Source organism: Sardina pilchardus, chromosome 7, assembly GCF_963854185.1.
Source record: "Sardina pilchardus chromosome 7, fSarPil1.1, whole genome shotgun sequence".
In the NCBI taxonomy this organism is placed as follows: Eukaryota; Metazoa; Chordata; class Actinopteri; order Clupeiformes; family Clupeidae; genus Sardina; species Sardina pilchardus.
The window spans coordinates 19641632-19654131 of NC_085000.1; the positions used below are offsets into that span (position 1 = coordinate 19641632).

General features: G+C 50.4%; 1 protein-coding gene across 1 annotated transcript in view; it reads left to right on the plus strand.

Moving 5' to 3' along the window:
- plxna1a (plexin A1a) overlaps positions 1 to 12500 on the plus strand; it is a 172398-nt gene that overhangs the window by 120239 nt on the left and 39659 nt on the right. The window contains exons 11-13 of the mRNA XM_062541106.1: positions 3253 to 3349; positions 4959 to 5152; positions 12079 to 12230. Of these exons, the coding sequence (XP_062397090.1) occupies positions 3253 to 3349; positions 4959 to 5152; positions 12079 to 12230 (443 nt within the window). The remainder of the gene's footprint in view (positions 1 to 3252; positions 3350 to 4958; positions 5153 to 12078; positions 12231 to 12500) is intronic.

Genomic DNA, 12500 nt, shown 5'->3' on the forward strand with positions numbered 1-12500 from the left:
AGCAGCACAGCAGCTGGCGTGGACTGTTTTTTGTGAGCATCGGCATTTTTGTGGCGCGTTGGACCCGGGACTTCTCCTGGGCTCCTCATCTGGCTCTGCTCCCCCAGCCCCCCCTCTGATCTATGGGGGGGGGGGGGGGCGCCAGGCGACGGGGGGTGAGGAGGTGAGGGGGGGAGGTGTGGGCGCCGTGCGCTTGGTGCCTCTGCGGGTGCCGTTCGGTGCTTGCCATTCATTTTCCACCCCTTCGTAATTAAAAAGTGAATTGGGACGCAGCTGTACCTTGTCAGAGATTATAAATCCGCACAGTATACTGTATATGCCTCCTCGTGGATTTATAATCATCTGTTTGTTTATTTACTCTCTGTAGGTTGTAATAGAGCACTAAGGATTTCAGAAGAGCATAGTTTTTTTGGGGATGTCTGTTTCATTTCGGTGAATGGTCCCCCGGTTGCATCTCCCTGGCCAGCTGCCCCGCTGTTCCCCAGGCTGAGGGTTAGCGGAGGGCTGTTTGGTAAATACTGCGACACGCAGGGTTGCTCACCTCCCATCGATGGCCCCCGCCGCCAATTAAAAGCTCAAACTTGCTCTCTGGAATGCCAATCAATCCGGCGGACCCGCTCTATAAGAAACGAGAAAGCGCGCGGGGGTGACCTTTCGATTGGGCGGTGTTGGCTCAGCCCTCGGGAGACCCCTTACGCCGCGGCGCGAGGCCGCCTCCTAACGATCAGCCCCCTCCCCCCCGCCGCTGATATGTGTATTTCTTTTCTTTTCAATTAGGGTCGTGTGCATGTTTCCCTTCACCTTGCGTTTGAGGTCTCGCGAGGCCTCCAGGGGCCCCTCTCTCCGCTGTGTGGCCATCATACGTGTGGTTAATTACCCTTAACAGTGGACGGCACTGGCCCTGAGAAACTAATGAGCTCGCACGGCTCTATCATCCCTCACCACACACTCTGGAGTCGGAGCAGCCCAAAAACCCTTCAGTGGTAGATGGGATGCAGCTATTTTTTCAATAAGCATGTGTGGGTATCATCACCGGTGCTATTTTAGACTACTGCGCCCGGGAATGCGCCGCGTTCGGCAAATGAGCGAAGCTGAAAGGTGGAGTGGCCTGCTATGAATGCGTTGAGCTGTGCTAGAAGTTGGCTACTATTTTTTACATTCCTCGAGCTTGAGTGTGTACGGTGTAGCGTGTCCACCGCCAGTAGACAGGCTGTGTGTTTTGGCCTGTCCTGAAGAGGGAGGGGGGGGGTGTGGGGGGTGTATGGCCCGACTCCCCAGCAGATGCATCCCTGCCTGGAGGCTGCGAGGTGTGTGCTATCATAGGCCCGTAAATGCGGATATGAATTAATCATGGGCCGTGTTTGCTTAGCACATTGGGCGAACAGGGCACCCCGTTGTTCCGCCCAGGCGCCTGGTGTCGGTGGGTGGACTAATGGAGGCCTTTAAACTTTAATGGAGCTCTGTCAGGTGGAGGGGCTGTGGGCTGTGGGCTGAGGAGGGGAAGTTTGCATCTCCAGTTGGGTGGACGGCCGAAGCACACGAACAGAATGGAGCGTTTGTTGGTGTGAGGAGGGCATTGTGGGGAACGTAGTTGACCACAGGATGATGGCATTCCTCTGGGTTCAACTGGACAAGCCAGATGATAATAGAGAGCCGTCAAACGGTCAGTCTGCTGACCATACATGCCCTTAGCGATGTCATTAATATGTATGCAAGGCCACGCGCTCAGACACACTCGCACCACACTCTCTTTCTCTCACTCACACACACACTCACACACACGCTCATAACGTTAGGCCACAAGAATGTGCCATTCTGCTGAAATAGAATGACTGTGGTGAAGGCATAGAGAGAAGGCCTAAGGCCAAAGACGGCCAGTCCTCTCTTTCACTCAGCCATGTAAGAAGAGCAGAAATGGGGCACATGTGCTGGTCCCAGCATAATGAATTCAGAAAGTCGTTTATTTCTCTACTGTACTGCATAAGGCATTGTATGGCTACGAGCATCCTGAGGCTCTTGGTGAGGATCTAACCCGATAGAGGGTGGGCTTCTATAGACCTGGTTATCTGCAGGACTTAAAAGCGCCATCCATGTGGGTGGTAGTTCAGCCAGCTTGTGAGAGAACAGGCCTGAAATCCCCAGTCTTGAGGGATCCTGAGGGCCCAGTGTGTGTTGGAGGAGACTGGGGGGTCCAAATGAAACATGTCAGCCAACAAATTGGAACTGCCATTTTCACTTACTGTGCTGCATCACTCTTTGGGCCTGCGTTTTCATCACTTACTTCAGCAGTAAACTAATGGCTAACCTTGAGTAATGTCCAGTTGAGGCGTCCACGCACTCTCTTTAGTTTAGCATCTTTTCCACTCATATCACGCCTGTGACGGGGTTTCATTTTTGTTCTTCCTGTGAGATAGACCTGATCTGCCAGCCTCTCTCTCTAATTCCCTCACATCTGATCTGACACACTGTTCTAACACGACTAGTGCTCTGATTCTCAGAGAGTGTGGTTGAGAAAGACCACCATAATCAATGGTCACTGTAAAGAAGGATAGACACATAAATAAATAGAAAATAAAAAATAGTCCACATTGATCCATCCTCCATGTTTTCTGTCATTCAGTTCAGTTCATTCAGTTCCTCCTCTCCTCTTCCCAGAATATTGATGCTCTTCTCCTAGCAAGGGGAGAATCCCGACGAGATTGGCTGCAGGCTCACGTACAGAAAAATGTAGAGAATTCTATACTTTCAAAAGATCTGGCATGTACTTCATACATTCCAACTATACCCAGCTTCATATTGCATTCATTCCTGACAGTTGAATTTGATACAGTGTTCTTGTAATCCGTCACAGTTGATCCATGTAGCTATCCAGATAAAAACAAAAACAAACAGGGGCACCTTACTGTACAGTTTCATATGAGTAGGGATATCAGTACACCTTACGGTTTCATATGAGTAGGGATATCAGTACACCTTATGGTTTCATATGAGTAGGGATTTCAGTGCACCTTACAGTGTCATATGAGTAGGGATATCAGTGGTGTCACAGATACATATGTGCAGTCGGTCTTGGCTTCCCTGTTTTCAAATGAACTCTGTCTACAAAATTGGTTGGACACAAGGATTCAGAGATGTGTTTTTTGTGTGTGTAGTTTGTTTACGTTTAGTTGTGTGTTACTGTCTGGAATAGTTCTGGAACCTCTGAGATGTTCAAATCTCTCTCTGTGTCTTCCTCTCTTTCATTTCCTTTAGTATGACTACGAAGGAAATGACATCAGCGACTTACCTGTCGACCTCTCTGTGGTATGGAACGGCAACTTTGTTATCGACAACCCCTACAACATACAAGGTATGCACTTTTCTCTTAACACATGCCCTCTTTACCTCCCTCCCTCTCTCTCTCTCTCTCTCTCTCTCTCTCTCTCTCTCTCTCTCTCTCTCTCTCTCTCTCTCTCTCTCTCCCTCTCTCTCTCCTCTATCCCCCTCTCTCTCTCTCTATCCCCCCCTCTCTCTCTCTCTCCATCATCCTCTCATCGTCTCTTTAATTCTCTGCTCCCTCCCCGAGGCCTCTCTCGGGTGCATCTTTGAAATGGAATTAAGGCTCTTTTACGCATCCCTACTTTGCTGGCCAGGCCCCAGTGGGTTCACCGGCGTGCGTTTATCCGCAGTGCTGTTTGCACTGAGCTCAAAGCATGCCAGGCACAGCGGCAGAAAAGAACGAGAAAAAAACAAAACAAAACAAAACAACAGGAGCCATACCAGAAGTGATTCACAGCTAACGCAAACAGATGAAGGCAGAGGCCAGCGAGGGGCACCCAAAGAGGAGCTAATATCTAATCTAGCTGAACAGTCACTAGCTTTGATAGGCCGCTTCTTACTTACTTAACCTCCAGGGGACACTACACAGGAGAGGGTGCTGACTAAGTTCTCAGTTCACCCTCCTCACAGTAAGAGGCGACTATCTTTGTTTCATGCCACAACAAAGGATAGTGTGATTGTCATTGGGAGCTATTCTGGTGTGTCATATCATAGCAATTAAAGGCTATATCATGTAATCATGGTGTAATATGCAGGCCATTACAAATCGGAAGTGTGAGTCAGAAATGCTGTGTCACTGATGGGAGATGATGCAGTTCATTGGCGAATGGAACCTGAGTAATCCGGACGTCTCCAATGAGCTCATCTTTTTTGATGCACGCGCTACAAAACTGTTTTCTCCCCCATTCCCCACACTCCTCCCATCGCTCTCTATCTGCCCTCCTAAACGAACCAGCGCTGAGTTATCCATCTCTGCCAGACGGTCGACGGAATCCCGCCTTTTGCCCTGGTGTAAAGTGTGGAAATGTTAATGTAATTAAATCATTCATTTGGCTCAGCTTAATTAGCGCAGTGCTACTTTTAAGCTTAGCCGTGGCAAATCAGATTAGTGACTGCTGCTGGTCGGCGGCGGCCGCGGCGACGGACAGATAGTCTGTCGTCTTTGATGTCCCGCTGCTGCTGCTGGTGGAGCCACGCCTCTCTCCGCATCATTCCCATGCAATCCCGCAGGAGCCCCAGGAGGGAACGCCGGCTCCCGGACACAAACTTGCTATCGCTACACTTTTTTTTCTGCTGCTCCCGGAGTTTTTTTTCCCTCTCTATTGCAAAACAATTTCTGGCCCAGGTATACATTTCCAGAACAAACTTGCTTCTTCAGGAATAAACCCTTCAACCCCTTGCCCCGAACAAACTATTTCTCTCTCAATCTCACTCAAAATGTCAGATATTGCCATCTCTGGGATCCTCCTCCGACTTGATTTTAGAATTCCACCTGAGAATCAAAAAGCTCTATTTTGCTCTTGCCCTCCTGTACCTTGACTCGCATTGATCTTTTTCTCCTCCTGTTGTGTGTGTGCGTGTGTCTGTCTACCTGTCTGTCTGTCTACCTGTCTGTCTACCTGTCTGTCTGTCCCCCCCAGCTCACCTGTACAAGTGCTACGCGCTGCGCGACAGCTGCGGGATGTGTCTGAAGGCGGACCCGCGCTTCGAGTGCGGCTGGTGCGTGCAGGAGAGGAAGTGCTCGCTGCGGCAGGAGTGCGCTCCGCCCGATAGCGGCTGGATGCACGCCAACGCCGCCGGCAACAGCCGATGCACCCACCCCAAAATCACCAAGGTAACCCAACCTACGCCCACCGGATCCGCAAATCCGCAATGTATCGAGCCAAACGGTTACACTGCCTGCCATCGCTTCGGCTGTACTCAGGGAGATAAGACTTTTTTTTTTAATAATATCTGGGACGTATGAATAAGTAGAATGTGACCTTTAGGGAAATATACCAGGATCACTTCAAACTATCAGGACTCTATAGTGCTTTTTTTTTATTGAACTTGTATTTGGAGAATAAAAATCAACCTTTCTAACGGTGCACAAATGGCAGCAAGCGGCAGCTAGCTGTGGGCTCCAGTGCTGTACCTCCACCGCGGCACTGTTAGCCTCCACCTTACCTCCAGCTCCAGCAGCCAGGCCCAGCTTAAGGCCTCAGCAAATCTCCATAAATCCTTTCTTTTTATTATCCCCTTCTTTCAGTGGCTAGAAGCTAATGTGGTCGTCCATGCCTTCTCAGCCAGATCTCCACTCGAGAGGCAGCGTTTGTGTGAACGATAAGCCCCTGATATTGGATAATTGGCAGTGGCACAGCGACTAATCCCTTTGCTCACGCCTGTCTCTGGCACCACTTATCTCTCTATAACAAGGGTTGAAGCCATTGGGTTAAGGAAGAGAAGACATGGAATAGTTTGGGCATTAGCCTCTCTCTCTCTCTATCCTGCCTTCTCTCCCTCTCTCCCTCTCTCCCTACCTCACTTGCTCTCTCTCTCTATCTCTCTCTCTCTCTCTCTCTCTCTCTCTCTCTCTCTCTCTCTCTCTCTCTCTCTCTCTCTCTCTCTCTCTCTCTCGCTTCCTCACTGATTCAGGACCAGCTCCAGCTCCTCAGGCTCAGTCCTAATCCCAGTCATTTGTGGTGCTGCGTGTGAACCTTGCGTAAGGTGACTGGTGTCAAGTAGTATATTCCTAGAGGCGAACGCCGCCCTGTCGCGATGCACATTTAGCATGGCAACTGTGACTCTGACAGTCCAAGGCACTACCCGTCTGAACAGATTTGTCACCTGAATTTCAGTTGTCACAGCATGCGCTTTGGTAGGAACACCCACCAGTCATCACACACAGTCACACACCTTCACACTGGCACTCTCCAAGGAATTAACCTGGGTATAAATTTAAAACCATGTGTCTGTGTTTTTTTTCTTTTCCTGCAAAGCTTAGCACCAAGTATGTCTAAGCTTGCTGAGCCCGATGCATTCATCCAAGCAATTCCTCCGTAGCTTTCTGCCCATCTCCGACATCGAAGAATTCCTTGAATGGCGTCCGTGGCCGTGGAACACAACTTGAAGTGCCAGAAGGAATTCTCTGCCCGGTAACCCTGAGTGGTCTCCCGGTGCGATGGCGGCTCTTTTTGGGGCTGGGGGGGGACTGGGGGGGGGGGCTGATTCCTTTCTGCTCCTGTCATTTCATTCGCGGCCAAAAAGCCCCCCTCGCTCTCCTGCAGAGCCATATGGGGGCTCACCGATGCTCTGGACGAGCACAAAAGCAGCTCTGCCACGGGGAAGAAAAACCCTGCACACACTGATTCCACACATCTGTATGCCTCGCAGCCTCAGTCTGGAGGAGACAAAAGACGGCTGCGGTGTGACTGGCATATGAAACGTCTGGAAGTGTTTGTGATTCCCATTCAAAAGAACACCTCCAGTCAACGTAATCATGTCCTTTGGCACATTCAGTTAATACTTCATGATGGATTTATGGCAGGGAAAAAAAAAATGACTCTCTTCTCCTCTCTTCTCTGTCTTCCGAATTAAAACAGCTTTGCATAAAAGCGATTTGCGATTTCTTACAGGTGCCTGTATTGAACATGTCCGGCAGACATTACTAGTGGCACAGGAGCAGGGCACGTGCGGCTCAGATGAAAATAGAGTTTGGATGAGCGAAGACGACGGAGACGGGGAGAACACACACAAGCTATGTGTGTGTGTGTGTGTGGGGCTGCAAATTAGAGCCTGGATTAGGCATTTCATTTCAGCTGAGCAGTTAGCAAGAATTCAGGGATATTTCCCTTTTGTTTTTCCTATTTCTGCCTGTCTCTCTCTTTCTCTCTCTCTCTCTCTCTCCATCTCTCTCTCTATCCCCATCTCTTTCTCTCTCTCTCTCTCTCATCTCTCTCTCTCTCTCTCTCTCTCTCTCTCTCTCTCTCTCTCTCTCTCATAGAGTGATACCCCCTAGAGTCGAGGCAGTAATTGAATTCACTTTGCCGTGTCTCATTGTGTGCTGTTTGGGAGTCTGCCTCTGAATACCCCATCTGACGTCGCAGCCCTTTAAGTCTGCTCCCCCCGAGATTTTTGCACAAAGACAATGAGCCGTCCCCGCCGCCCCCACCCCCTCCACCCGCATCCACACCCACTTCCTCCTCCCGCATCCACCTGCAACAAAAGCCTGACGAATTACAACATGGCCTCCTCACTCTCGTCTCCTCCTCCTCCTCGTCCTCCACCTCCTCCTCCTCCATAGCCACGGGAGGACAGGAGAACAGGGGAAATGAGAATGAGAAGAGACGGACATGTGTGAAAGGGGAGGAGGTGTGTGTGTGTGTGTGTGTGTGTGTGTGTGTGTGTGTGTGTGTGTCTGTGTCTGCGTGCGCACAGAGGGTCGTCCTTTTTAGCCGTCTGACTCCCACAATGCACTTCTCTGTTTGCATGGTGGCATTTTTCACCGCCTTCTGAGCATACATTGCCTCAGATTAATATTATATCAGCCAGCGAGCGATAGAGAGAGAGAGAGAGAGAGAGAGAGAGAGAAGAGAGAGAGAGAGAGAGAGAGAAAGAAGAGAGAGGGGAGCGCAGGATGTGGGAGGCTCTGATTGCTCGGCTCCTTGTTTTCTTTTTCTGTCCCTCACCACCCCCCACCCGTCAGTGGAACATGGCCTTGATGAGTTGTGACACCGAAGCATGTAAAATATACATGTGCTGCTCCTCAACCCTCTGCTCCCCTTCTAGAGAGGAGCTGCACACTGCACTGCACTGCACTGGAGAGAGGCAGACTGATGGAAACCAAAATAGGAGCGTTTCCCTCTGTAGTAACAGGAAGTATGTCGACGGCGCAGACTTATCCTGTTAGATACACCATTAGATGGAATGTGATGCAAAGGGCAGACACTTGTAGTGGTTGCACCTTTTTCTCATTCAGAAACATGGCTCTGTGTATTGGCCTACATTTCAATCTGTTTATACTCTACTACAGCGTTATTGCTGTATTGCAATTTTCCATTTTTTGGAATAGGGATGCTCTATAGGGAAAGTGCTTGAGATTGCTTTTACAGAATATCGTTTTTGTTTTTATTCCGGGCATGAAATAGTGTAGATAGACAGTTTCAGAGCTCCTTTGTTCTGATGGTGTGCTTTTACTTCTCCATTGTCTTGATTCAAATCTCATATGGCATAAAGCTTTGACCACAAAATTCTAGCTCAGTACAGACAGAATAGGTCCACTACGCCTTCAACATTCTAGCTCAGTACAGACAGAATCCACCTCTTTCCTTAACCCGGAAATATGTATCGTTGCGATGGTTACGATACTGTTTTCAACTTCCGTTCATTCTGTTAACATGTGCGTTCTCCATAGCAAACTAGGTTATGCCTCAACTTAGATTTCGTTCGAAATGTTGACAATTCTGCCCTCAGCATGTATATACTGCATCACATATAACCGATATAAAATAGAAAAGTTGACTTTTATATGCGTTATGATATGTTAAGCACCGTAAACCGTCACGTTAAAACAGATACAATGCAGCTTCGCCGGAAATAGAAAACCGCCTCGGTGTCATGGCGACCCCCATTGTTGGCTGCGGAATATCGTGGATAGGTCCACTACTACGCCTTCAGCTCTCTAGCTCAGTACAGACAGAATAGGTCCACTACACCTTCAGTTCTGTAGCTCAGTACAGACAGAATAGGTCCACTACACCTTCAGTTCTGTAGCTCAGTACAGACAGAACAGGTCCACTACACCTTCAGCTCTGTAGCTCAGTACAGGAGATAATGCTGCCTGCTGGCCCCACATCCTGTTACGCGTGCGTGAGAGTTGTCGGTGCCGTGTCCTCTGGGAGGGACGTCAGCCGCTGGCGCGCATGGCAAGGGCCGGAGGGGGGGGCATTCCCGGCTCCTCCGTTCTCCCCTCCTCCCCTCCTCCGCTGGGCACTGCTCACACGTCGAGCCGCTCGCCAGACGAGCCCTGTGAAACCAATTAAAGGCTCGCTCTCTCTCCTCTCGCTCTCGCCCTCGCCCTCCGCCTTGCCTCACAGACGCACCACACATCACAGCGCTGCTTAATCAGGATCTTAATAAAAAAAAAAAAAAGGTCTGAAGCCTCAGAAGCCGGGCGAGACGCGAGAGCGAGAGAGAGAGCTGCGGGTGAAATTGCACGCAATAACAAGTTGCAGGATGAAATTCCATTCAGTAGAAAAGTCACAGGCACGGTACGGTCCACCAGGCCAATACCAGTACGGAAAAATATATTTAACCCCCCCCCCTTCCTTGCAGCTTATCAGCTTATACCTCCCTTATCAGTCTGCACAGGTTATGTGACGGCCGCGGCCGCTTGTTGACAGTGGCCAACGTGAGGATCCTGAGAGGCACCTTTTCCTGGTGGAAACAACACGCAGGGCAGGGCAGGGCAGGGCACTTCCTACCACCTCAAGCTCATGGCTGCTGTGGGTGTGTTGAGTCTGCTAGCTGTTAGCTGTGGATGTGTTGTTGAGTCTGCTAGATATTAGCGGTGGATGTGTTGAGTCTGCTAGCTGTTAGCTGTGAATGCGTTGAGTCTGCTAGCTGGCCTTTGTGTGGTGGCGTACTCTATGGCTTCCTGCCGAGCGCCTGGGCGTGGGTGGTGTGTGTCGGGGCTGCATCGGGCGAGTGGGTGGAGAAGTGAGTACCACCGCCACCCTCCATCACCACCACCACCCCCGTCCTCCCTTCCCTCCTCCCGTCCGGGCCCGGGCGCCTCCAGCCGAGATGAAAGGCGGCGCAGGTAATGAGAGACAGACGGGCGGCACTGTGGCCCTGACGAGTGGCGGCGGTGCGCTGCGTCTCGTCTGGCCTCACGCAGACAGGAAGCTGGTGCGTGGGCGCCATGCTGGGCGCAGGTGGCGGGCGGTGGGGCGGAGCGGGGGATGGTGGGTGGGTTGGTTTGTTGGGTTGTTGGGTTGTTCTCTGCAACCCCCACTTTCTCTGTGATTGCTCTTGCAGACACAGGCGAAAGCACTGCGTGTTAAATGTGAAAGCAATCCTGAACAATGGAAAGACATTAAAAATGCAAAAGTAAGCTCACTAGCAGGACTGAATGTATTGGATTAGAATGTAGATTTGGCTAAGTGATTTAACAGTGTATTTCCTTTTACATCTGAATGTTTAAAGTAACAGATGGCCTCTTAACAGGTACCTCTTTATTTGGGCCATACAATATAGACATTCTGCAGCATAGCTCACGACACCTACAAGACCAATAAAATGTGTAGTAGAGTATTGTTAGATAGGGGGCTGGCTCTACAATATAACCCCCCTAACATCCAGACCTGTAGATATTCCCTGCTGTTACGCTTCAAGAAATGTGTCATGTAAACTGCACTCAAACTACAGTAAATAGAAAATATCTCTATATAAAATAAATACAAATAGTGTTGTGTGCATGAAAGCCTGAGCAGCATGAGTTTAATAATATGAATTTAACATGAATTTAATAATAATAATAATAATAATAATAATAATAATAATAACAATGCATTTTATTTATGCGCGCCTTTCTTGACACTGAGGGTCACCTAACAACATCAACAGTAAAACATTCAGTCAAGAAATATACAGACAGATCATAAAGTTACATAAAAAAACACTGATTTACTGTATATACATTTGGCGCTGGTGTGCTGGGGCTGATCTGAGATCTGAGGCTGTGTAGTCTAATGTGAGCCATGTGCTCCCTCCCCCCCGGGTGCTCTGTGTGACTCCTGCACCCCGAGATGCCAGACCGACTGTAAGCGAGAGCAGCCACCATGTCATTCTGTGGTGTGGTGTGGTGTGGTGTGGTGTGGTGTGGGCCGGCCGCCCGGCTGCCTAGAGCTCCAGTGAAAGCATGTCATTGTGGACGCCATTCAGGGTCTGGCAGGCCGAGCAGGTAGGCAGCGTGACCAGGCTGGTGGTACGGCCCGGGTGGGCTGGTGGTGGTGCTGCTGCTGGTGGTGGTAGTGGTGGTGGAGGTGGAGGAGGAGGCAGCCTGGTGGAGATTAGCCATAATTAGCTCATGATGTTTGTTTGAGCGGGCTGGACTCCCGCCGCGGCCGCCGCACATCCGTCAGCCGCGTTTGTTTTGTCACGCCACACCTGTCCTCGTTAAGGTGGAGTAATCCCGCTAAATAAATCACATTACGCCGGCGACACTTCACCACGCGCCGGCCTGCACGACTCCGCCGCGCCGTAATAAGTTTCAATTAGAGATGGAGGAGAGAGAGGAGAGCGAGGGGGGAGACTTTGGAACAGGACGTACTTTTTTGTTCCTCCCGACGTGCCGTTGAGGGGACCATTTTTCTTCGTTATGCCAACGGGAGGCGGCATATTACGGTGGGAGTTGGCTAAGGTTGAAGGGGCACGGTGCCCTGCTGCCAGCGTTGGGGGGGTTGTTTCATCACCATCGTGCCGACTGCTCGCCGAGCGGGAGTCCCTCTCAGCCGAACATCCCAAGGAGACTAAGGAGGATGTGGAGGCAGGATTAATCACAAACGGGGCCTTCACTCCGCTGATAAGGGGCCAGTGATGGGGGCCCTGGCAAATTGCTTCTGCGCTGAAGTGTATGTTCTTGTGACAGAAAAAAAGTCGCTGTAGCTTGTTGTGATTTGCATAGACGTAGGTGATTTGTCAGGTCGTGGGACTAGCCTACTTCAACAACAACGGCTCCTCGTTTCTTTAACAGTTTTTAATCGTTTTTTGTTTTTGCAGGTGTTTCCAGAAACAGGCCCCAAACAGGGGGGCACGCGCCTCACCATCATCGGGGAGAACCTGGGCCTCCAGTTCCAGGACATCCGGGCGGGCGTGCGCCTGGGGCCCGTGCCCTGCGTCCCCATCGAGGAGGAGTACGTCAGCGCCGAGAGGTGAGGGTCCGCTCTCTCTTTTGTTGCTCTTTCACTCTTTTGTTACACTTCATCTCTCGTTCTCTCCCACCTCTGCTCACCTTGTCTGCCCATGTTATCGGGGTACAGGTCGCCCACGTTATCAGGTACAGATAGCCCATGTTATCGGGGGTACAGATCGCCCATGTTATTGGGGGTACAGATTGGCCATGTTATCGGGGTACAGATCGCCCATGTTATTGGGGTACAGATCACCCATGTAATTGGGGTACAGATCGCCCATGTTATGGG